The sequence below is a fragment of the Carassius carassius genome, chromosome 23 (assembly GCF_963082965.1).
Source record: "Carassius carassius chromosome 23, fCarCar2.1, whole genome shotgun sequence".
NCBI classification, from domain to species: Eukaryota; Metazoa; Chordata; class Actinopteri; order Cypriniformes; family Cyprinidae; genus Carassius; species Carassius carassius.
Window position 1 is genome coordinate 22,574,606 of NC_081777.1, and position 24,177 is coordinate 22,598,782.

At 36.4% G+C, this 24,177-nt stretch overlaps 3 protein-coding genes and 1 non-coding gene across 6 annotated transcripts; 2 read left to right on the plus strand and 2 right to left on the minus strand.

Annotated features, from left to right (window-relative positions):
* The first annotated feature begins 789 nt into the window (after positions 1-789).
* On the plus strand, positions 790-3,564 carry LOC132101952 (ADP-ribosylation factor-like protein 2-binding protein). The gene is made up of 7 exons (XM_059507160.1): positions 790-944; positions 1,210-1,279; positions 1,382-1,443; positions 1,736-1,842; positions 1,944-2,029; positions 2,550-2,646; positions 2,896-3,564. The coding sequence occupies exons 1-7, from the start codon at positions 923-925 to the stop codon at positions 2,977-2,979; spliced, it is 528 nt and encodes a 175-aa protein (XP_059363143.1). The 5' UTR covers positions 790-922; the 3' UTR covers positions 2,980-3,564.
* Positions 3,565-3,801: 237 nt separating this feature from the next.
* On the minus strand, positions 3,802-8,967 carry LOC132101535 (plasmolipin-like). Of its 3 annotated transcripts, none has more exons than XR_009423185.1 (5): positions 8,770-8,967; positions 6,546-6,719; positions 6,332-6,445; positions 4,120-5,141; positions 3,802-4,065 (listed from the first exon to the last, which is right to left on the minus strand). XR_009423185.1 is itself a non-coding variant. In XM_059506569.1 (4 exons), the coding sequence occupies exons 1-4, from the start codon at positions 8,899-8,901 to the stop codon at positions 5,034-5,036; spliced, it is 528 nt and encodes a 175-aa protein (XP_059362552.1). In that variant the 5' UTR covers positions 8,902-8,967; the 3' UTR covers positions 4,082-5,033. The 3 variants fall into 3 exon arrangements, 1 of the variants encoding a protein (XP_059362552.1); XR_009423184.1 differs by having other exon boundaries at positions 3,802-4,073; XM_059506569.1 differs by lacking the exon at positions 3,802-4,065 and having other exon boundaries at positions 4,082-5,141.
* A 672-nt stretch (positions 8,968-9,639) lies between these two features.
* trnal-cag (transfer RNA leucine (anticodon CAG)) lies at positions 9,640-9,722 on the minus strand. Its single transcript has one exon. It is a non-coding gene; the product is annotated as a tRNA-Leu (tRNA).
* A 6,754-nt stretch (positions 9,723-16,476) lies between these two features.
* Positions 16,477-24,166, plus strand: LOC132101537 (protein-glutamine gamma-glutamyltransferase 2-like). Its single transcript, XM_059506573.1, has 13 exons — positions 16,477-16,767; positions 18,633-18,809; positions 19,083-19,313; positions 19,453-19,571; positions 20,185-20,313; positions 20,480-20,657; positions 20,770-20,908; positions 21,073-21,176; positions 21,294-21,536; positions 21,945-22,211; positions 22,305-22,465; positions 22,549-22,685; positions 23,530-24,166. Exons 1-13 carry the CDS (start codon positions 16,752-16,754, stop codon positions 23,705-23,707), a joined length of 2,079 nt encoding a protein of 692 aa, XP_059362556.1. The 5' UTR covers positions 16,477-16,751; the 3' UTR covers positions 23,708-24,166.
* Positions 24,167-24,177: the final 11 nt, after the last annotated feature.

Genomic DNA, 24,177 nt, shown 5'->3' on the forward strand with positions numbered 1-24,177 from the left:
TATATATATATATATATATATATATATATATATATATATATATATATGTGTGTGTGTGTGTGTGTGTGTGTGTTAGGATACAACTGGGATGTGTGGGAAAGGATTGATTTTGCATGGAAAAGAAATGCATAGTACAGATGTTCATTTGATTTCGTAAACACCATATACATCAGAATTATAGCCATTTTACAAACCAAATTTCACACATTTTATAAATTAAGTTATATCATAAGAAATTTAAAGGGGGGGGGGGTGGAATTGATAAAATCATTGTATTGTGAATTTGTATAAATATTTCCTTCTGTTGTGGCATAGCCTAGTTTTTCTCTCTGATTTCTCTTTTATTCTTTATTTATTATTATTATAATTATTATTATTAAGTCCTGTAAATAAAGTCCTTTTATATCTTCAATAAATAATTTTTTTTTCTTTAAGTTTAGGGGAAAGAACCATATATGTATGGATTTTAGTTCACATTTAAATAGAAGAACAAATATGCAGTTCAAACCAGAGTCTTATAATACAATCTATTTTATAATATAGAAATTATATGTTATGGTAGACAAAATTTCCTTTCTCTCGATAATAAAGCAGGTCATATTAAAATCATAACAAACATGGCCAGTTTTCTGTGGGGTCCCTCTCTTGGTACGATCTTTTCAAAGTATGGAATTATGTCAACTTGAAACACGTATCGCTTGACTTACTAAAGGTTCATTAAATAGAAAAGGCCAAATGAACATAAGTCTATGTAATGGTCCGACTCCGGAAATTTCTTCTGCCTGGTGCTGCGCTATCCAGGAACTCAAAGAGGCGGAACTGAATAAAAGGAACGTGTTTTCTACCGAACACATTTCAAACAAGTACGCGTTCTCCCGTTGCCGTGGCAGCAGCGACTTCAGGAAGAACGTTCGGGCGATTAATGATGGATGCTCGAGAGACAGGTAATGAATTGTTTTAAAATAATAATACACTTTTGAACTGAAAGCAATCCAATGTATTTTATATGCCACAAATCCAAGCGTTCACTACCGTCCTGGAGTCTTTAAAGCTCAAGTGGGCCAGCCATCCACCTGCACCTAGCTCACGGAAATCTGCCAGACTAGTTTCAGAATTGTGATGAGATCTGTAACTTATGTTTTCAGGAAATTAAAGTTTTTTTAACGTTATTTAAACTTCACTATTTGAACTTTCTATTCAACCCAAAAGATCTGCTGGGTGGCAGTGAGAACATAGTTGAAATGCAGAATTTGGAAGAAGAGGACTTTGCTGTTTCAAAGTAAGTTATATAACGTTAGTTAGTTTTCTTGAGTGAAAATGCGTGTATATTTCTCGAAATTAAATTTTTTCTTCTTTTATCCATAATACTTTGCCTCTTCAGATCATCAGATGCTTATGCAGAGTTTGACATGGTTATTGGGAACATCGAGGATATTATAATGGGTATTTGTATGTCTATTTTTCTATTAAGTCGTTGACATTTTATGACAACAACTGTTCATCTTTAATATAATCTTTTAGTATTAATTTATAATACTTGTGAATATCACATAATCTGTCAAGAACATGTCCTAGTTAATTTTGGTGTAAATTGTATTAAATATTATTGTTTTAATTTAATTTATGCAAAATGGAATTTATATTTCTTTTTGTCCCTTATGGGTTAGGATGAAATGAGACATGTATTCATGAAATTCACTAATCCAAATTATAACACATACAATTTTGTCCACAGAGGATGAATTCCAACATCTTCAGCAGTCTTTCATGGAGAAATATTACCTTGAGTTTGATGAGTCTGAGGAGAACAAGCTCAGCTATACACCTATTTTTAATGAATATGTATGTGGTACTTTGAGTTTTGTTTTATCACTGTTTTTTTTACCCTTGTAGAGATGGAAGTACTGTATTTAAATGCCATTAATTCAATTTTGCTATTTCAGATTGAAGTCCTAGAAAAACATCTGGAACAGCAGTTGGTAGAGCGAATTCCTGGATTCAACATGGATGCCTTCACCCATTCACTTAAGTATGCCTTAAGAATTCATCTCTTTTTCTGGGCTCGAGTAAAGTGTTCAGGTGTGTGTGTGTGTATATATATATATATATTCAAAAAAACAATATACAGTCCATAGGAGTATAGCAATCTAGTGATGAAGTCAGTATAAAACAGGGATTTCCAGGCTTTAAGATGCTACAAACCCTCAAAAATTATAATCCTCTTATAAGGAGCCACTTCATTAAATTTAAAAGCAGCTGTCGATTTTCATGTATGAATACTCTATTTATACTGTAAAAAAATTAAAATAAAAAACGTGTAAAATATTTAGGTTTTTTTTCCTACTCACTATAGTATTATTTTATTTTTATGTATAAAAAAATAATTAAAAAAAATACCTGGTCTAAAATGTATTTTGGTATTACACATAATTTACCAGTAGGTGGAGGTATTTACATAAGACGGTATGCATAGACCATTGGAACATTATTCCATGATTGTGACCTAAACTACTTTTCTGATTGTTTATTATTTTTCTTTTTTTAATTAGACAGCACAAAGATGAAGTCTCAGGTGACATACTTGACATGCTGCTCACTTTCACTGACTTTATGGCCTTTAAAGAGATGTTCATTGATTACAGAGCAGTAAGTAAAAATCTGTTCTTTTCTTTATACTACATAATATAGATTTCATAATTTTTACTTGGAACATGTTACAGTTCAGAGAAAAGCTGTTCTGCCCACATGGAAAGAAATTCTTGTCTATAATAAAATAACTTGACACATAATCACATACTACGCTAAAACTTTGGCCTACTTTTCTTCTATCATGAACAGAAGCTATAAATCTGTCATGACTGTGACAGAGACTTATTTGCTGCCTTCTTTTTGTAGGAAAAGGAGGGCAGAGGATTGGACCTTAGTACTGGACTGGTGGTGAAATCTTTAAATTCTGAATTCAATAGGCATTTCATGTAAATGAACTTGGTCAGTCAACACATATGATTATTCCCATTTAAAAATATTAATATTTATTGAAAATTCCTTTCTGACACATCCCAAAACAACAGCCACGGTTATACTTGACAGAAGGGGATTGGTGTTTAATTTAGGTTAATGTTTAAACTTAACATTAGGGTTATCTGTCAGCTTATCCGGTATGATTCCTCTAACAGTATTCATCTGTCACCAAATCCACTCGGTCTGGATCAGCCTTTCTTATCTTGTTGGCCTAAAGCACAGCAAAACACTATTGCAGCAAACTGATGTAGAAAGCTGTAATGTGCATTTGAGTATCTCAAAGCTGCCACTTTATTGCAAATATACCCAAATAATTCCTTTCGCTTGACAATCATTAAGGGCTTTACAATACAAAAGTATTCTACGTGCCTGATATGACAACCGATCTAAAAGACCCTTTTTCCATTTAAAAGACTTGCAAGTCTTTAAGTAAAATATAACATAATTAAAAAGTGTTTATACAGTTACCAGAAGCAATGTAAATAATCAGTTTTTCATGCTTTTAATGTGATGCGGAGATGTTTTGGATCTCTCATATCTTCCATGTGACAATGAGAAGGAAAGACTCATAAGAGCTTCTCAAAACAATCCTTAGTTATGTTGATGTATATAAATTTCAACCTTTTTACTCCCTCGTTTGCTTAGAGGAATGTGGTGTTCTTACTAGATGAATGTTGTGTTATCGTGTACATTTGTTTATTATTTGTATATATAGACATTTGAGCCTCTGTATGAAAGAAATAAATACAATGGTTTTTCATTACATTTTATTATGCTCAAAACAATTACATTCTTAAGCATAACTTTACAATAATGCAAGAACCTCACCACTTAAATACATAGTTGCTGAAGTAATTTAGTGTATCAGAAAAATAGTAGACGAAAACACCTGCAAATTAAGAAAACATCTTCATCAATTTGACAACACAAGTACTGCAAATGCTCACAACACAAATAAAGAAATGCAATCCAAATGAGCCAACTCTTGTTTATTTTAACATCCTGATCATAGGATTTAAGCGCTCTCTCTCTCTCTCTCTCTCTCTCTCTCTCTCTCTCTCTCTCTCTCTCTCTCTCTCTCTCTATATATATATATACACATATATTAGCCTAAATAAGGACAAAATACACAATTGCTGTAACTGTGAAAGGTTATGTAAACTGGCTAATTTACTTCTATAACTTCCCTTACAAAAAAATCCATAACCTATGGTTTTACTATTAAAGTTAATGAATTCATTGATAAAGCATAGAAATGGTTTCTAGAGTTTAACTATGGTAGCCATGCACAAATTAACCATGGATTTACTACAGTAACCATAGTTTGGACCAAGGTATTTGTATAACCGTGGTTAAAAAAAAACCTCGGTCCGTTTTCACTTTGTTGAGGTAATTTTATTGTGGTCTATGATACTTGTGCATTTCTTTGTTTGTGTTGTGAGCATTTGCAGCACATGCTGTCAAACTGATGTATTCTTAGTATGCTGGTGCTTTTTCCATTTGCATGAGTTTGCATGTGCAGCGCATCGAGCTCTTCCGGCCACTGTAAACATGCAATAAAAGCAGTAATATTGCAAAATGTTACTGCAATTTAAAATAGCTTCTAGGCACTGATTGCCTAGGGGGCAGTGTGCCTACATGCTGCACCCAAGTCAACCTTGTTGGACCTTTCCCGATCTCATCCCAGCATTTTTTTAAAATATAAAATCTCTTGGAATATTATACTGTAAATGCATTTACTGTCACTTTTGATCAATTCAATTCATCTTTGCTGAGTAAAATAATTAGTTTCATTCTTTTAAAAAAAAACTTACTGACCCCACGCCTGATGCACATAAGCGCACACACAATGTTCATGTTATAAACCATCTAGCAACTTTGTTGGGCACCATTATACAGAAGGGTTGTTGGACGTTCCTGAAGAGGATTTTCAGCAGTGCCAAAAAATCTGAGTAATATCTCAAGTCTAAATCTCCTCATATAGTGACTGAGAATGTTAATCAGAGGATGGTCTACACAGGCACTGTACTCGCCGCTGCATTTTGCCCTTCACCCCTCCAGTCCAAATAGGCTAAGTAGCTGCTAGCTCCGTATAACAGAGTCACCACTATGGCAAAGAACTGAAAGAAAAGAAAAATGATAAAAATTACCAAAAATGTATACAGACCTTACATATAGCACTCATGTATAAGAAGTATGGAGTATGTGTGTGTTTTTATACAATAAACATTAATGGGGTTCAGTGCTGTTTTGGATTCCAATGATATCATTGTATATGGAAAAAACTGTTGAAACAGTCTTCAGAATATAGAAAGTCATAAAAAGTTTTATTTAGGCATGAACTGTCCCTTTAAGAACTTAAAGTAATCCTTAATACAAGTTAAATAACAGATAAATGATTTCATGGCATAAAACTGTTTTACAGGAAAGTATATAAACAGCCATTGAGAAGATATGTAGATTTAAAGATGTTGTAAAAACTTCTGTTGATATTTACACAAGGAGGAGGTATAAACTGTGATTACACTCCTCCACTGAAAGCATTACAGGTTAGTCATGTGCTTGCCACACAATGTCATGTGGACTCTGGCCGATGTGGTTTTTAAAGCCCTATAAAACACACATAGCACTCTACAAGCTTGCTTTTGAACTTATATGACAGTTTCACATTGTAACCATCTACTAAAAGCCTTTTTTGATCTACAGAATTGTATTGAGTATTTTTGTAAGTGATGAATAACACTTTAACCAGACAACTGAAGGTAATGCTTCATATAGATGTTTCTGGCTTAAAACATATTCATATTATTACTTTTTTTTTTTTTTAAGAAAGCCCGATCTAAACTAACATTAGAAATTTGGACCCAGTAAGATTTCATGTTTTTGAAAGATGCCTCCCGTTCTCACTTAGGTTCATTTATTTGATCAGAAATTCAGTAAAATCGGTAACATTATAAAATGTGAAGAAACCTTCCTTATTACTATCCAATTTGAGCAGTTGTGCTGCTTAATATATTTTGTGGAAACCATGATACACATTTTTCATGATTCTTTTAGTATTAATTTCTTTTAAAAAAAAGGCACTTCTTCCCAACTTTAATGGTAGTTTAAATATTTGTAAGGTATTAACAGTGTTGCTAACATCGGAATCACCTGATCTAGGTGGGCAGTGACACCATGCTGTTTTCAGCGTGTTTCACAGATAAGCCTGACTTTACTTTAGAAACGAGGTCGGATGGACACACCTCGTTCAGCTCATAGCATTTGTGAATGTGTGTGTAGAGTATGTTCAAGACGTGTTTTCACTTACTGCAGAAGCTCCCAGATGACCATGCCAGAAATTCCTCTTGGCTGGGACAGATGCTGCATCAGCCAAAAAGGCAGTTATGTATAGAACAGATGCGACCACATAGAACACCATGAGCTAAAAGGAGGAAAGGAAGACAGGGTTGCAAACCTGATTTAACTGACAAAGTCTCAAATAATAGAAGCTATCTCCTCCATAAGAGGAGTAAGTGTCTCACCACTAAAGGCCAGGGCACTGAGGGTAGACTCTGATAAAACCTCAACAACAGCACAACAAACAGGGCAATGCTCAGAAGCCACAGCGTCACGCTGACAATCATCACCCAAACATAAGCAGAATTTGAAGTGAAGATGGTGCTGGCGATCAGCGACCACACCAGTAATCCAACAAACTAGACAGAAGATGGAGATGATTATTTAAGCATCAATGACAAAATATAGCTAAAATTCTGGTATCATATGCTCAACCTCATGTCGTTTAAATCTGTACTTTATTCCTTTCTTTTGCATAACCTGAAAGAAGATATCATGAAAGGACCCATGGAAAGTCATGTCTTGGAAACAGCGTTGGACCCAGAGCCGGATTAAATAAATGGACTACACTAGGCAGGCTGCATTTTTTGGGCCCCCCTCCATCGATGTTATTTATGAATTGAAATCTGATACTTACCAAAGTTACTAATAAAAGTTAATTTACATTTTACATAGCCTAGTCTTTGGTTACAAATTGGTTGTGTTGTATATTAAACAGTCTATCAGACAATTTTTTGATATTCCTTATTTATACGTCATTACACGGCTCTATTAAATGCTATTAAATTATCCTCATCCATTGGGAGTGTCACTGTTAAGGCACTAGTACCAGTAAATAACCAATAGGTGTCAGTAAACAATGTAAACAGCAAATAAGTTTATCTTATTTGCTCTGTTTACATTTAATCAACACATTTAATTAAGATTTTCTGCAAAATGCAATAGCTTACAACATTTATAAATGTTGTAATTAAGAACAAGAAGGCTAACATGACCCCTTCACATTCATCAAGAACATTTAGAAACTGTCTAATAATAAATAATAATAAATGTAAGGATGGAGGATTTAAACTATGGAAAACTGAAGGTATCCAGACTATAAAAGACTTGTATATGGATGGAATACTTCTTACATTTCAAGAATTGTGTGATAAACACCAGATTCCCCCAAAATGTTTTTTTTTTTTTAAATATTCACAGCTTAAAAGTTTTATGTCTTCCAGGTCTACAGATATTATGTACATTCCCAAACTGTCATTAATTGAGGAAATAATTGAAAAAAAGAGGTGAAAAGGGCCAATTGTCAAAATATTATAATTTAATAATTAACTCTTACTCTAAAGAGTCTGCTGTAGACAAATTAAACGCATGGAGGAAAGACATTCAAGAAGAAATAGAGGAATTTGAATGGACTGAAGCATGTTTAAAGGCGCAAAAACAAATCATAAACACGCGGCTTAAAGGTGACATGTGTGAATCATCCTGGTAGTCCTAACCTACCAAAGACATTTAACATGCAAAACGGTCAACAACTCATGTTATTTTTAGCACCATATAGCACCAGTACTGATGTATGTCCTGCAAAAAAAAATTTAAGTTACCAAATAATTTTTTTTTTTAATATACACAAACAGATGATAACACTGGCATCCCTTGTACAATGAATAACAAAAGTTCACGATTTCAGGCTGTGTGTCTGACACAAGACTTGCTCTGACTTGCTCCACAAAACAAAGACTAAAATGGATACATATCAGGCCAAATATTCACTAAAATTCAATATTTACTGACTTGACAATGATTACATAATTTGTATTGAGGGAAGTGTTTTATTATGGTTATTGACCCAATGACCAGTGAGATATGAATACAATAAACATCATAAAACTGATGTTTGCTGTAGAGTGTAATCAGTAATTTATATTTTGGGTAAGTTATTTTTCTGTACACTTTGTTCTGATTATTGCATAAATTGATATTTTGAGCAAAATGTAGTTTTTGTTCCTAAATAAAACAAAACATAGACTTGTGGTTTACCTACATTTTCTTCTATGTTGGCTCAGTGTAGGTGCACACTTTATGCATGGTATGAGCGCTACATCTACCTCTATGCAAACCCTGTACAAGCATGCAACCTTTTGCATAACATCCTAGTTGCATGAAAAAATAATAACCACAATTAATAGTACATGCCGAACCTGGTTAGTTTCATTTTATCAACCAATACCTAGTCTAAGTTTTTCTTAAATACTGGATATCTGGCATTTTCTTTTTCCTTTTTGAAGAAACTCAAAAGAAAGGTGGGTGTGAGAGTATTATGAAGGGAGAAATAAATAATTTTCATCAAGCTACAAAATATAAAACACTTCTGATAAATATACAACATATGCCATAGTTTTTTCAACTCACAATCTCAGCTATAAGTAGGATACCAGGAATACTTCTGATGAAGTCCATGTCTGCCGTAAGTGTGCTTCCATAACTTCTGTGAGGTTCACTGGAGCTGGTCTGAGTGTTGACCTTCCCAGGAAAATCCGCCATTTCTTCTCAGTATAACATTGATTACATAAAAATGTCACTTTGAGGAAAAAAAAAAAAGAAGAAAAAAAAAAGGGAAATAATATACTGTAGCACAGTGGAGATGCACCAGAACAGGTAATGCAGGAGCTGTCACAAAAGTTTCTGTCTCTCTTTCACACCCTCCCTCTCTTTCTATCTCTCTCTTGTTCTCTCTCTCTCTCTCACACTCTACACCTTTATGATGTATTTACACATGTATTCGCACATGTATTCGCACAACTATAATGTATTTACAGTGAGATAATGTTAGGCGGATACAGTGTACTATCGAAGTAATAAATAACTTCAGTAAGAATAATAAAAAGTGACAACCCTCTACCTTCCTCTTGTAAAAAAAAAAACATTAACAGCAAGACATGGGAAAACAAAAGTCAAAATTGCATTTACTTTTATTTTTATTTATTTATTTACATTGCACTCCTTGCTTTGAATCACTCACATCATAGAAAAAAAAAATTAATATAAAATAAAGATTCATTCATCAACGTCTTACATCTTTCACTTACCTTCACAAAAACTGTGAAGGTAACTTTTGCACTGTAGTTGTTGACCACTTGTCTAAAGCGACCATAAGTAAATCATTCGTGTCATGTATTTTTCCTAGTTTTGTTGTTTCGGTACCATACTCTCCATTAGGTATGAAACGGCCTTTGGTCTTTACGTCGGCTGTTCACCTCCTGGGGGGAAAAAAAGCATTGTTGTCAGAAGTGGGATTCGAACCCACGCCTCCAGAGGAGACTGCGACCTGAACGCAGCGCCTTAGACCGCTCGGCCATCCTGACACATAGAACTAACTGTGATGTTTTGCCCTCTAGTGGTGTGAATGCACAGCACTTTTCTCGTTTATATTTACTTTTTTCTTAAATTAACAGACAAAAACAGCAATGCATACAATTCATATGATATAATGCAACACATATAATATCATTATATGATATAATTTTTTCCCTGAGACATATAGCATGGCCATTTCTATAACACAAAATGGAAAACACATTGTGGGATTCAGTATTCCTAAACCTATGAGCAGTGACTGAAATGAACCTTTCCATTTAAAGGTGACATTGTTTTTTTCTTATATTAATTTCCGAGGCTATTGATTTAAGTTTATAAGGGAGTTTTCTAAGCCTATTACATTAATTTAATATGTATTCAATTACTCCATGCTAAAACCTAAATCTATTAATTTAATTTAATTAATTTAATTTTATAATGTATAATAAAAAGTTGGAATTAACGTGAACTAAGATTATTAAATGCAGTCATTGTTATTTCAAGTTAACTTTGATAGAATCTGTTAAGTGAGCGGCATGCAAGGTGTGTCAATATTTAACACTGAAACACTGACACACCCTGCATGCCAAAGTGCATACTATTCACCTTAAATAGTATTGAAAATGACTAATATCATATAGAATTTAGGATGGATTCTATGCACATTGGGACACAGGCAAAGTTCAGAATGTAGCGCAGCTGCTGTGTTTAGTTACGGCAGCGTTAGCGCCCTCTAGTGACGAGTGTGTGTTTTCATTCAGTGCTTCTTCACTCGCTCCACGTTTCTTTCTTCTCATCTGTGCTCATTTAAATTAAATCGTTGCCTTATTAAAGTTCGGTAATCATATGAGGCTGTATCGCTGTTTTTCCATAAATACATTTTAGAATTTAATAAGTTAGTAATAGGCTACTGTGCAAGGCTGCTTAGGACATTGTATTTGCACTCACATTCCTAAATAGATTTACACTTCGCACAAATCTATTTTTAGTCGCAAATGCGAGTGAAATGCTGGCACTGTTGAGCAATGCATGGCAATCAAATAAAACGAGTATCAACAAAAACCATTGTTGCAGCATTGGTAAAGAAGCTGCACCTGAAGTAGCATTTAGATTATTTACACAGACTGATGATGCATGAACAATTTACTCTGCAGTTACAACTGAATAGTGTTATAAGTTTATTTTTTTAATAATACTTTATATGTGAAACTAAACCCGCCAGTAGAGGGCGGCAAGTCACTGTCTTAGACAGTTCTCCCAAAAATGAAAACTTGCTGTTAATTTCCTCACCTCAGGACATCCTATATGTGATTTTTTTTCTTCAGTAGAACAGTTAATAAGATTTTTAGGTGAAACCGGGGTCCTTGGCGATTTATAAAGGGCAGGTCAGCTTCCGACACAAAATTAATTAAAGGGGTCATATGATGCGATTTCAATTTCATTTCCTTTTTCTTTGGAATGTTACAAGCTCTTGGTGCATAAAGAATATCTCTTTGGATTTGAGACTTTAGACTTTGCAACTTTACAGATCTTCTTTATCAAAGTTAAGACTCTGCCAGGCCCCCCAAAACGGCTCATGTGGGAAGATTTGCATAATGCCGCCCAAATGGTCACACAGAAAGGCGCTGTGGTTTCAGCAACCGCAGTTAGTTTTGAAAAAGCCATGTCAGGGAGATGCTGTGTGTATCTAGACGAAAGCAAAAGCACTTTATTTGGCCTTCTGAAAGTAGATGCATTTAGGAATCTTTAAGATTACTCATAGAACAGCAAAGCATTTTATGGAGGACTGTTTTGTGAACCTAGGAGAGGAGGTTATTCTGGTTTTGCGACGACAATCTGGCGCTGCTTAATCAGCTACTGCATTTGTTTTATTAGTTTAAGTGTTTCCTATTGAATGTTTAAATGCTGAGTTTTGCATATCGTGTGAGTGTGTGTGTGTGCGCGCGCGAGAGCGAGAGAGAGAGAGATAGGGTCACACAGTGGAATCAGCTGTCTTAACCGTCCGTGGCTTTTGTACTGCAAACACAGACGAGTTTCATCACTGTGTCTGTCACGCGACTGTTTTCCTCTTTAGGGCTTGAACTGACATTAAAACTAAGGAGATTATTAACTGTCTTAAAATTTATTTTGAAAGATGAAGCTCTTGATTATGGAAAGGGGCATTACATTTCCGACGAGTGCTTGCGGTGTTCGCCCAATCACAATGCACTAGGTCAGTTGGCCAATAAGAGCTGACTGCGCTTGGCAGAAGGAGGGACTTTGTAGAAAATGCGTTTGAGAGAGGCGAGGCATAGAGGACCCACAATAATGTACAGTATTTGAAAAATAATGTGTTTTTTGAACATTAAAGCATGTCAACATATATGTTACACCAAATAATTATCTTTAAAAAAAAAAAAGCATCATATGACCCCTTACAGGTCATAAAGGTACAGGTTGTAGAACCTGCCACTAGAGGTTGCACTACCAAAACAATAACAATCGCGTGGTTTGATGATGATAACGCCTGTTTCACACATACTCCGTCTGCAGTGCGTATGCAGTCCGTGTGCGTTACGTATGTGGTGCAGAAGCAGCGCGGATTCATTGTGCTTTCACACAGGACGCGTTTGCAGTCCGCTACTGATCCCCAGCTGTTTAAGCCACAAAACATGTTCATTATTTTATATTTCAAATCATGTAAAATAATAATAATAATATTACTCTTCAGCATTTTGACTTATCACAGAACAGTAACAATCTTTCATAATCATAATCAGACATTAGTTTAACTTCATATTAGTTTAACCTCATATACAACATATTCATGCATTTTACTTCTAGGTTTGTATAATAAGCTGCTCAAGCAAGCGGCAACACATTTAAACACAACAATTAGCCTACTTTTCTTGTTAGGTTATCGCAAATATTTAAAATTAAAACACCACTGACAGAAACAGTCAACTCTCCTGCCTTTTGCATTTAAGTTTTTATTACAAGCAATCCCACAGGTTTTAATGAACTTTGTTTTTCTGCTTCCATAAAAGTGCATATATTATGTTGCCTTGTTTATCTAGAAGTTCTCTTTTCCTTGTTTTAAACCTAGCCAAAAACCCATGTGTTGCGTGTGAAACACAGTAGGCTTTAATTAGTATACATTTATTGTGAAATTACTGCATTTCCACGTCAATCCATGTTAATTTTTACCGCGAACAATGCGCTGTCACTTTAATTCAGCATGTGCAGCACAGCAAAAATAGACTCCGTAAGTAAACGATCGCTGCACTGCTGCAGACGCACGGCTCCTGGAACGCACTAACGGACCGCAATCGGATGCAGTGTGAACGCTGGAATCCATTAACATGGGTGCTAGGGCTGTGCGATTAATCGAAATCGAATCGAAATCGTGATTTGAGACGTTGCGATTTGCTAATCGCAAAAGCCTGTGGTGTGGACGCGATATTACTGTTCCAGAGCATATGCATGACTGTCAGCCTTGAGTGACAGTCTTACTAACCAATAGAGTGAGAGCACCTCCATTCTCCCCAATCAGCTCTGCTCTGCAACCCCAGAAAGCAGGAGAGAGACAGAGTGGGATTAAGTCGTCGACTCTTCAAAGTCAGGTCAATAGTTAGGCAAATTAAAACTAAAGAAAAACGTTTTGTAACTTAAGCTTCTAAAAGACAGACAACGAACAAAAAAGATAATTTACAAGAGCTGCGTCACATGCATATCAAGAGCATCTCTTATTGCATGTTCGCTATTCCCAATTCAGAAGACGGCACCCACGGACTATGTCTCTGAATGCTTCTCATACTCACTCCTATCTTCCACACACAAGGCACGAATCCCGCGTCACGGACAAGCCGTTCACACTTGCCACCCTCACGCAGCCTGTTTCATAACGCTCGGTTATATTCTCATGCGCGGCCCTCCACCTCTCCACGAGCGCATCTGGCAGTATAGATGAGGCTCGATGCACGCGCGCAACCTGCGTCGACTCGCGCCTGGCTCCGCATTTAAAGCGAATATAAGTTCAGTCTTAACTGACACTTAACACTTAGACACACAAGACACTTAACCCGTTTACTCCAGAGGCGTTCGACCTCTGACACATATAGCAATTGTAAGTCGCTTTGGATAAAAGCGTCAGGCAAATGTAAATATATGGAAAACCCCTCCCAAAACACAATTGAAAATTGAATGGATTCCTGGGTTATAATGGGAATTGTATTGGATAGAACCACAGTAATTCCTATAGTTTAATGGAATCTGTAAGAATTGCAGGTAATTTTTTTTTTCAGCAGGGTAATGATACTCATACTGTGCTGCACATTATTGACTATATTGAGTTGAAGCTTGACTTTGCAAATTTAAAATCGCAAATCAAATCACAATCTCAATATCTGTATAAAAAAAAAGAAGAAAAAAAATTAGTAATTAGATATTTTCTCTATATCGCACAGCCCTAATGGGTGCGTAAAAAATACACAATGCATACGCACTGTAGACGGAGTATGTGTGAAACAGGCATCAGAAGGAGCGTGGAATGGTGGGATTTGTTGTCTTCTACCCAACCTCTAACGGCCCTCAATCAGACAATATGAAAACGATTACCACTTGTTCAAAAAATATATACACTCGTGTACATTCAAACACAATAATTGGGCATACATAGCAAACGCGAGTTCAAATATTAGCGCGAGTAGATTACATACAAAGTCAATGCAAAGATGCGATCAGACTATGGATCAGACACGTCCTCGCATGGGGCTAGAGACGCGATGCCCCGCGTTTGCCATGTATGCCCCATAATACTAATCTTGTTGATAGTTATAATAGCATACGTTTTCTGTAAAGATACTGTGACGAGTGGGGCGGGTCCGAGGGACATGGGAGCGAGGCCGGTGGAGTGATTGGAGATGAGCTACACCTATTCGACCCACCGGTCTTGAGGCCCACGGAGGAGATGGAAGGATATAAAACTGGAGCGACGACAGTGAAGGACGAGAGAGGACCAGGCCTTGGCTTTTAGTTGTGTTTTGGTTTTTATTTGCGCGCACCAGTCGTCCGTGAGGGGCTGGTGCGCTGTTTTGTGTTTGTTTTGTAATTAAAGTTTCATTTTGATTGTCCGCCGGTTCCCGCCTCCTTCTTCCCGACGATTAGGAAGTGTAATCGATGCTGGAGGTAGTCGTTTTAAAACCATTCAGTTGGAGCTGAGCTGCTGACACCTTTTTTTACGCCCCTGGCCTATGTTAGCTGAACCCCTTTTAGACCTTCCTCTCCCTTTACTCCCTTTATATTAATTCATATAGAAAATGCCTTTAAAGGGTTAGTTCACCCAATAATCAAAATTATGTAATTAATAACTCACCCTCATGTCGTTCTAAACCAGTGAGACCTCCGTTTATCTTCGGTATGACAAAATCTCTTTGATGATAAATAAATGAGAAAGTAATGTGAAATTCAGCAAAATCTGTGCTTGTATCTGTATGTGTCTCTCCCCCATGGATCACAATATATTCTTTCCATTTAATAATCTTACTCAAACAGCAGTAGTATCAGATGCTAAAGGTCTTAGTGAAATATTCCTGACAATACTTCTGATTATTTTGTTTTATTCTGGGCAGATGGGTTAGGAATGCTCCGGGTTGTTAAAATAAATATGGAAGTGGACTCCTGACTTGTGGTTGGACCGTGTTATTTTGATTGGTCCCCAATCAAATCTCTTTGTGAGGTCTAAACTTTATAGCCTCAGCATTGAAATGGATGAAGTGTAATGACGGTAACATTAAAAGCAGTGAGCATTTTGTCCGGAAAACTACCTTTTCCAGGCAGCATTCCTCATCTTAGTGTCACACACATGCACAAATAATTGTTTCTAAATGTAGGTGTGGTGGTGTTGATTCCCACCATATAAGCAAGACAGACACCCTTTTGTGTGCCTGCGTGGTCAAAAAGAACTGTAATGTCACAGCATGGTGAGAATCCACTGCTGGAGAGATCATTGTTCTTCCAGACAATACAGCAGACACATGACTTTATTTTGGGAAAGAGAATTCTAATGATCTATGTGGCTCCCAGTTGTTAAAAGTTTAATGCTGTCATATCATCAGTGAGGGAGCTTAATGGAATTTAATTAACTCCACAAACAGTGGGGAAATTCCTCACAAAATTATGTCAGACGTTTTAGTTGTTTTTGCAATCTGACCTCTTGACCTCCAGCTGACACGTCAGGCATTTCACACCAATGATTTACACTTTATCATTATAGATCATATATGTTAAACTGCTATATTGTGCAAGTTACTTAATGAATGCTCCACACTCAATTGTTCAGAGAAAGTTTGGGAAAGAAAGTCTCTGAAAACATTTTATGACTCATCCGAATTTCATTTTTGTATTGCAGGAAAAAGTGCATCCTCAATAACCTAGAACATGTATTTTTTTTTTTGTCTTTTCTCCCTTTGCTTAAATAGGATACTTACAGAAAGATTACAAATAGAAAGTAACTTACTTTGAGTCAGGGAAATAAAGGTGGAGTAAATCTATGATATACTATGGAAGTGTTACCCAAACATCAGAACTTCTCTTTTTAACAAAGGGCCCCTGTATGTGACCCTGGTCCTTACGGAAAAGAGAAAAATTTCCCAGCAATGACGTGTTCGCAGAGACTACGCTGGTTGTAGTAAATCTTGAAGATTTTTTCCACAGAGGCGGAGCTGCAAACACACATAGACTGGACACTACACACTTAGCACCTCTTAGACTGCTTGAGGACCTTGTATGTGTGTGATGTCAGAGGTCATAAAGGAAACGGAGAGGATGTGTGAGTCAGGGTGTGTCTTGTCCAGAAAGAAGGGCAGTCAATGATAGAGATGGTGGGGCATCAATGGGCGTGGATGGTCTTTCTTTATAAAATGGATCCTAAAAGCAAAGGTATTACAGGGAAGACAGCTGTATTGGACTGAACTACGGAAATTTACAGCAAACATCAAGAACAGGATTGTACAAAAGCTCACCGATTACTTACAACAAGTGTCAAACTGAATCCATCAATGGCCAGCCATAATGGTAAGAAAGTCAGTTTAACATATTTGTTTTCAGAAATAATTGCTAAAAGAAAGAACTAAGTTTTTCAATATGATAGCAATAACACAGTATGCGGTTTAGCAAATACACAATCTCACATTAAATACAAGATGCATTTGTTTACTACTAAATTACTGTAAAGATTTTTTTTAAAAGCTATTGTGAAGTTGTTGAAAAACTGTTTGTGTTAGTAAACTCAAATGTATTACATAAAGCAGTCTGGTGGGCAAGATTTTTGCCAATAGGGATGGAAAGACTTTTCCATTTCCATTCTATTTATAGAACTGTAGGTCAAAAAATAAAAGAAATTTTGTTCACCAACCCATTTATAATTCAATAATGAGGTCCCATGGATCAAAATACATTAAGCCTTTCAAATCAAATCTCTTTGTGAGGTTTAAGCTTTATGACCTCAGCTTGGAAAGCAATGAAGACATTGGCATTACAGTAACATTAAAGGTAAATGTATCATCAAGCAGCAATAAGCAGAATCCAAGCTCGTCAGATAGACATGTTACTATACACGTTTAATACTTTGACAACATATTAAGCAAATTAATTTAGCTTTACACCCTTGAAACCACAAACTATGAAACTTAACACATCAGCAGCAGTACATTATATTCTCTTCTTTCTCAAATACTGTTGTCTGGCATCATCTCATCACTCTCAAAAAAAAAAGGTATAAAAGTTGTCTGAAGAAGTATCTTTTTTAAAAAGATACATCTTGTACCTTATTTACCTCTAAATGGTGCATTTTAATCCCTCAAACGTATATATTAGTACCTTTTGAGAGACAGCTTTTGTGTCTTTATTTCTGAGATTGATCTGAAAATGTACATGCCAAGGAACATCTTGTTTTTTAGTCAAAGCAAGAAATGATGACTATGAGATACTAAATGTTAAATATTTCTCATTCATTTGATGTTTTTTTACATAACTTTTCTTTGTTATAAGACTGGAATACACTACACAACATCTTAAAACACACTAAATTAACTATTTTAAATCTTTGAACATACACTAAACTGTGGGTCACACGTGACCAGACTTTCAAATTGTTCCAAACACAACAGAAACATGCATCTCATTGCTAAGATGTGCAGTTTTGATATTCTCTAACCAGATAGAATTATAATCCATTAAACTGCATCATTCACTTTGTGATCTTCTGTGATATCCCTCAGATCTGACTGCCCAAACTCTAACTCCTCCAAAATCCAAATCCTCAGTCTAACTTTTGGCAGCTATAACATTGACTCCTCCAGACTGCAAATCAGGCCAAAAGTTGTTAAGTGTGTTCCAGCTTTTAGAGTTGTCTTAGACTTTTGGACCCCAGTGTATGTTTGACGATAATATAAGCAAATATAATACAATTCAGTTCAGCGGATCACAAATATTTCACCACAATGACAAAACACTGAAAAATCTTTTCATATTAATCATTTACTTTTAATGTTACCGTCATGCCACTTTTTTCATTCCTTTCCAAGCTGAGGTTCTAAAGCCCAGACCTCACAAGAGATCTAATACCGGACCAAATAAAATAACCAAAAAGTCTGCCTGCTTCCATATTTATTTAAACAATGCATTTTGTAATGAAACACACTTTTCGAGTGTAAAATTACAAACTGGTCAGCAAGGATGGAAAATTGGCAACCATGTCATAAATCTATTCCATGATTAACATGAATTTAGCCACCAAAATAACTTGCACGCAACATTTAGTAACAAAGCATTTAAAGACATGTTATAGGTCAAGGGAACTAGGCTTAATAATTTAAATGGATATTTGGATTATATTTGCTTGTATGTTTAAACTGTTCATTAATCTCTTTTGTGCTCAGCCCTACTGAGTGGTATAGATCTACAGTGCTATGAGAATAACCATGATCACCGCACTGAGGAAATGGATATGGAGCGACTGCTGGTGCGTAGAGGTCAGCCATTCTCTGTAGTACTGCAGTGTCCTGACCACGTCCCACGGATCCCGGACCACCAGCTCAACCTCATACTACACCTGGGTGACTAAACTTGATGGAGACAGTTACAGATTAAACAGGGAGGAAGATAAACAGATGGCCTACAGGTTTTGTACTGGGGCTTGAAAAAGTTATTAGCTTGAAGAAGTTATTAGATTGGAGTTTAGTGGTCAAGCTAAAAGAGGAAACAACTTAAACACAAAAATACTAAAATGCACATAACAACAACATAAGACACCACTAGGAAATATATATTTATATTATGTAAAGTCACATTTATCCTCTAATATCTGTGCATATGTTTTTGTGTTACAGGTAAGAATAATGAGGTGGTCTTGAAGGTGTCAGACTCAGAGCAGGATCATGGGAAATGGTGGTTCAGTCAGCGTAATGCTCAGGGTGAGGTGATGCTGACTCTCCACAGCCCTGCTGATGCTCCCGTGGGTCTGTACAGCATGATTGTAGTTCTGCTCTCAGCTGATGGGCAGATCCTGGAGCAAACCAAGTCTCAGACCTTCTACATGCTTTTCAATCCTTGGTGCAAAAGTGTGTATTTAAAGGCATCGTTCATCCCAAAAAATTGAATTCATACTTCCCCATGACTAAAATTGGGTGGATTCTATTTGGTTGTCGCTGATTTTATTGCTCATCACAAAATTATGACAATTGTATTTCTTTCCTGTAGATGACTCTGTGTACCTTCCCAATGAGGAACTGCTGCAGGAGTACATTTTAAATGAAAATGGGATCTTGTACCAGGGCTCATGGGATGATATCACCACTGTGCCTTGGAACTTTGGACAGGTAACTGCATTTCCAGATTCTCAAGATCCAAATGTATACATCCCCCATCTTTTTAAACAGTTTTGTGGTCAGTGCCCTCTCTGAGAAAGCATCATGGCCTGGGATGACTGACACACAATCAGGATTTATGGGTGATGTTGCATGGTGGTGGAATTCAGATGAGGCAGGGTGTGGATTGTGACACATCAGTGGCAGGAGAACCGCAGAGGGCTTGTCTGCTGGGTAATTACTCTCTGTCTGATGTTAGACATTTCAGCAACAATGTCTGTCTCACAAACAATTGACTGTCCCATTTCAGGAGAAATTGATTCTCCAAATTAAGCGGGAGAACTGAAAGTGCTAAACTACAAGTCAGGCCCAAAGGACAGCATTTTATGTCAATTTGCACAATAATTACTCACAAATAAAAAAAAATCTGCTATGTAGAGTCTATGGTTTTGACGTTTGTCATTTGTTCGTTTTTAGTTCAAATTATTTTCTGTGGATCAGCAGCATGTCACAATAATTTTAACTGTGCCTAAAGAAACCTCTACACCCCTCAGTAGCCCTACATTTCATACCAATGTAAACAAACCAATATATTCATATACTTTGGATTCTATTTTTTAAACAGTTTGAAAAAGATTTGGTGGATATTTGCTTTGAAGTGCTGGACAATTCACCCGCAGCCCTGAAAAATTCAGAGATGGACATTGCTAACAGAGGAAGCCCTGTATACGTTAGCCGGACTATTACTGCCATGGTAAGGTATCTGTCAACATGGTCATTCATTGTCTGTGTTATTATAATCATATTTGCTCAAGCATAAATTGCTTTTTCACTAACTAATCTGTAAAAAGTGTTTTACATTGTACATATGCTATCTGTGTTTATGTATGTTCTACATAAACACAAATCTGCATTAACAGGTGAATGCTAATGATGATCGCGGAGTGGTATCTGGTCGCTGGGACGGAGAGTACAGTGATGGGGTGGCACCCACACGGTGGACTGGCAGTGTGCCCATCCTGAGGCGCTGGAGTGAGGGTGGAGGACAGAGAGTGCGCTATGGGCAGTGCTGGGTGTTCACAGGAGTGGCCTGCACAGGTAAGAAAGATTTAGAAAATATTAAGTGTTTCTACAGTAAATTAAAAAATGCACACTACTGTTATTATTCCTGTTGGTTATTCACGTGATCTGCAACGTGCCTTTACAACAGTCCTCCGCTGTCTTGGCATTCCAACCAGATGCATCACAAATTACTCATCTGCTCATGACACTGATACAAGCATTACTGTCGATTACCTTTTCAATGATCAACTTGAAAGTGTGTATGAAGGCAGGAAGGACTCCATTTGGTAAGTTATGATATAAGCTCTAAATCCATCCAATTTGTTCTCGTAAGGAATTTTAAGAAAACCATCTCAGACAAAATTGAACTCCATTAAGTTTCCTGAGTTATTAAAGAGCAACTACATTTTCTTCTGTAGTACCTGATCTGATCTTCATCCTCTGTTTTCAGGAATTACCACTGTTGGGTTGAGTCCTGGATGAAACGTGATGACCTCCCAGAAGGTTACGATGGATGGCAGGTGCTAGACCCTACTCCTCTAGAAAGGAGTGATGGTAAAGTCTTACTCTTTGAAGTATAAAAACAATAACAAGCAGAGAAATACTCCTATCTCCCATTACATACAACTGGAATATTAGCTAGCTTGCCCTCTTCTTAACATGTTCTTACAGGAGTCTTCTGCTGTGGGCCTTGTCCAGTCCATGCAGTCAAGGAGGGAGAAGTGGGGATGAAGTACGACACCCCATTTGTGTTTTCTGAGGTGAATGCTGATCTGATTGTCTGGATTGTTCATCCAGATGGAGAACGGATTCAGGTGTCCCAAAACAGTAAAGTTATTGGGCGGAACATTAGCACTAAGAGTGTGTATGGAGACTTCAGAGAGGACGTTACTGCTAACTACAAACATCCTGAAGGTAAAAACAAGCAACCTGTTGAATGTTCTCATTTGTTTTTAATTTTTCGAACCACTTTTTTTATTAACTATTTTTGATCTTTGACATTCTGTTGTTAAATGAAGTCAATTGTCTCCTATTCTACCTGAAACCTAGTAAATGCTACTTCTATATATTTAAATGATATTATACATTTTATTATAATAATTGTTTAGAAAATAAGAGACCTTTGTGACACTAACCTAAAAAGGAAAGACCTACCACAGTGTACTGTTTACAATAAGGCATGTTTACAGTAAATCATGAAATTTAGTATGATACATTTTGATTTTGTGTTTTTGAATTCAATTTATATTAGTCCATGCCGACTGATTCTGAATTTGTGATGTTCTGTTATTAATCACATTCAAATGCTTTGTCCCACCACAGGATCAATGAAGGAGCGAGAGGTTTATAAAAAGGCAGGCAGACAAGTGGGACAAAAGAACGAAGGCCCAGGACAGCTCGAGCTTTTCATCAAGCATGCCCCAGCTATCCACGGGACAGACTTTGATGTGATCGTAGAGGTGTATAATGCTGGTAGAGAGGACACAGATGCACAGCTCACAGTCACATTGAACGCAATAACCTACAATAGTATCCACCGCGGAGAGTGCCAGAGAAAGACAACCTCTCTCACAGTGCAAGCTCACAAAGGTAAGACTAGGAAACTGAATTATTGCGCATAAATTGGCAACTGCAAAGGCTGTTTTATAATAAATAAAAAAATATCTTTGCCTCAATTTATAGCTCATAAAGAAGTATTGCGACTTCAGTATGACCATTATGGGGCCTGTGTGTCTGAACATCACATGATAAGAGTCACAGCCCTCCTCCAACCCACTGATCAAGACAAAATCATCCTACAAGAAATCAACATCCCTTTGAAAATGCCAGCTCTTCATATCAAGGTGATGAATTGTTCCATTAATGCTAGCACTTTGTCATTGGCTTTGGTCCTTTATCAATCACTGAAATTGGTTCCACATTTCAGATTACTGGAAAAGCCATTGTATCAGGTAAACTGACAGCGAACATCTCCTTCACCAATCCCTTGCCTGTTAGCCTAAAAGGAGGTGTGTTTACCGTGGAGGGAGCAGGACTAACAGAGGCGAAAGAAATAAAAACACTGTATGTACTAGTTTTTGAAACCATGCAGAGTATGTACTAGACATTAAATTAATTGTTCACCCCAAAATAGACAATTCAGAAAATGAACTCACCCTCAGGCCATCCAAAATGTAGATGAGTATGTTTTTTCATTGGAACTGATTTGAGAGATTTAGAACTACATCACTCGTTAACCCCTAGATCCTCTGCAGTGAATGGGTGCCATCAAAATAAGAGTCCAAACAGCTGATAAAATCATCACAATAATCAAATAATCCACACGACTCCAGTCCATCAGGTGACATCTTGTGAAGTGAAAAGCTGCGTGTTTATAATAAACCCATCCATCATTAAGTTGTTTTAACTTTTAACTTTAAACCATTGATTCTTGCCAAAATACCAGTTCATGATCGTTAATAACAATTCCTCCAGTGGAAAAAGTCCATCCCCTGTTGTCTTCTTGCATCAAAATCCAAATCCAAAACTGTTTCGGACTGGTTTTGCAACAGTTTGAAGTTAAAAACATCTTAAAAGCTTTTCACTTCATAAAAACTGGACTAGTTGGAGTCATGTTAATAACTTAGTGATGTTTTTATCAGCTGTTTTAACTCATTCTGACGGCACCCATTCACTGCAGGGGATCCGCTGTTGATCAAGTGATGTAAATTTCTCAAAATATGTTTCAGTTAAGAAACAAACTCTTCTACATCTTGGATGACCTGAGTGTGAGCAAATTTTCAGCAAATTTTCATTTATGGGTTACTATCTCAGTATCCAGTATACATTTCTTGAAATCCATTAAATATGATCTAAGACATTCAAGTTTTGGTTGACTGTTAAGATCTATATGTCTCTTTTTCTCTAGTGGTAAGATTGAACCTGGTCAGGCTGTGACAGTTAAATTCTCCTTCAAGCCCACCCGTGCTGGCCTGAGGAAACTGCTTGTCGACTTTGACTCAGACAGACTGAGAGATGTAAAAGGAGAAGCCACTGTTATTGTTCGGACAAAAATGCAAAATAGGAACGCTGTCCCAGAAATCTAGACAAGCATGTAAATTCAGAGAACTATACATTTAGTGTGTTGTAAATGATACAGTTAATGCTATATACTTGACTTGAAGACAGCTGTTTTGCTTGTTACTTATTTTGTTTGTGATTTGTTTATATAAAGAGTATGCAACAATTCCTTTATGATTACATTATGATATATGTTTGCATGCTTTTAGGCAGATTTGAAAGCTGTTTTTCCACATGTAAAATGTCCAGCCATGTGAATATACCATAGCTTGCCTTTTATTATATAAATATAAAAAAATTGTATCTATTAACAATTTTGAAATCAGTGTTTGGTGATAGTATAATGCTGTTGATATAAATGTTTTGATAAAAATATGCATGCAAATATGACTGCAGAATATTATTTTCTGTATTTCTCCATTTAGTTGTTTATCAATTAATTTCCTATAAACAGCAACAGGAAATAAAATGTCAGAGAACATATATTTCAGGTTTA

Bases quoted from the DNA above. Each gene is read 5' to 3' on its own strand.
- LOC132101952 (XM_059507160.1), top strand. From the start codon at position 923: ATGATGGATGCTCGAGAGACAG. The intron at 945-1,209 runs GTAATGAATTGT...TCAACCCAAAAG, and splicing joins GATGGATGCTCGAGAGACAG to ATCTGCTGGGTGGCAGTGAG. The intron at 1,843-1,943 runs GTATGTGGTACT...TTGCTATTTCAG, and splicing joins CACCTATTTTTAATGAATAT to ATTGAAGTCCTAGAAAAACA.
- LOC132101535 (XM_059506569.1), bottom strand. From the start codon at position 8,901: ATGGCGGATTTTCCTGGGAAGGTCAACACTCAGACCAGCTCCAGTGAA. The intron at 6,446-6,545 runs GTGAGACACTTA...TCCTCCTTTTAG, and splicing joins CAGTGCCCTGGCCTTTAGTG to CTCATGGTGTTCTATGTGGT. The intron at 5,142-6,331 runs GTAAGTGAAAAC...CTTTTCTTTCAG, and splicing joins GTCATCTGGGAGCTTCTGCA to TTCTTTGCCATAGTGGTGAC.
- LOC132101537 (XM_059506573.1), top strand. The intron at 19,314-19,452 runs GTGTGTATTTAA...TCTTTCCTGTAG, and splicing joins TTTCAATCCTTGGTGCAAAA to ATGACTCTGTGTACCTTCCC. The intron at 20,658-20,769 runs GTAAGAAAGATT...CCTTTACAACAG, and splicing joins CACAGGAGTGGCCTGCACAG to TCCTCCGCTGTCTTGGCATT.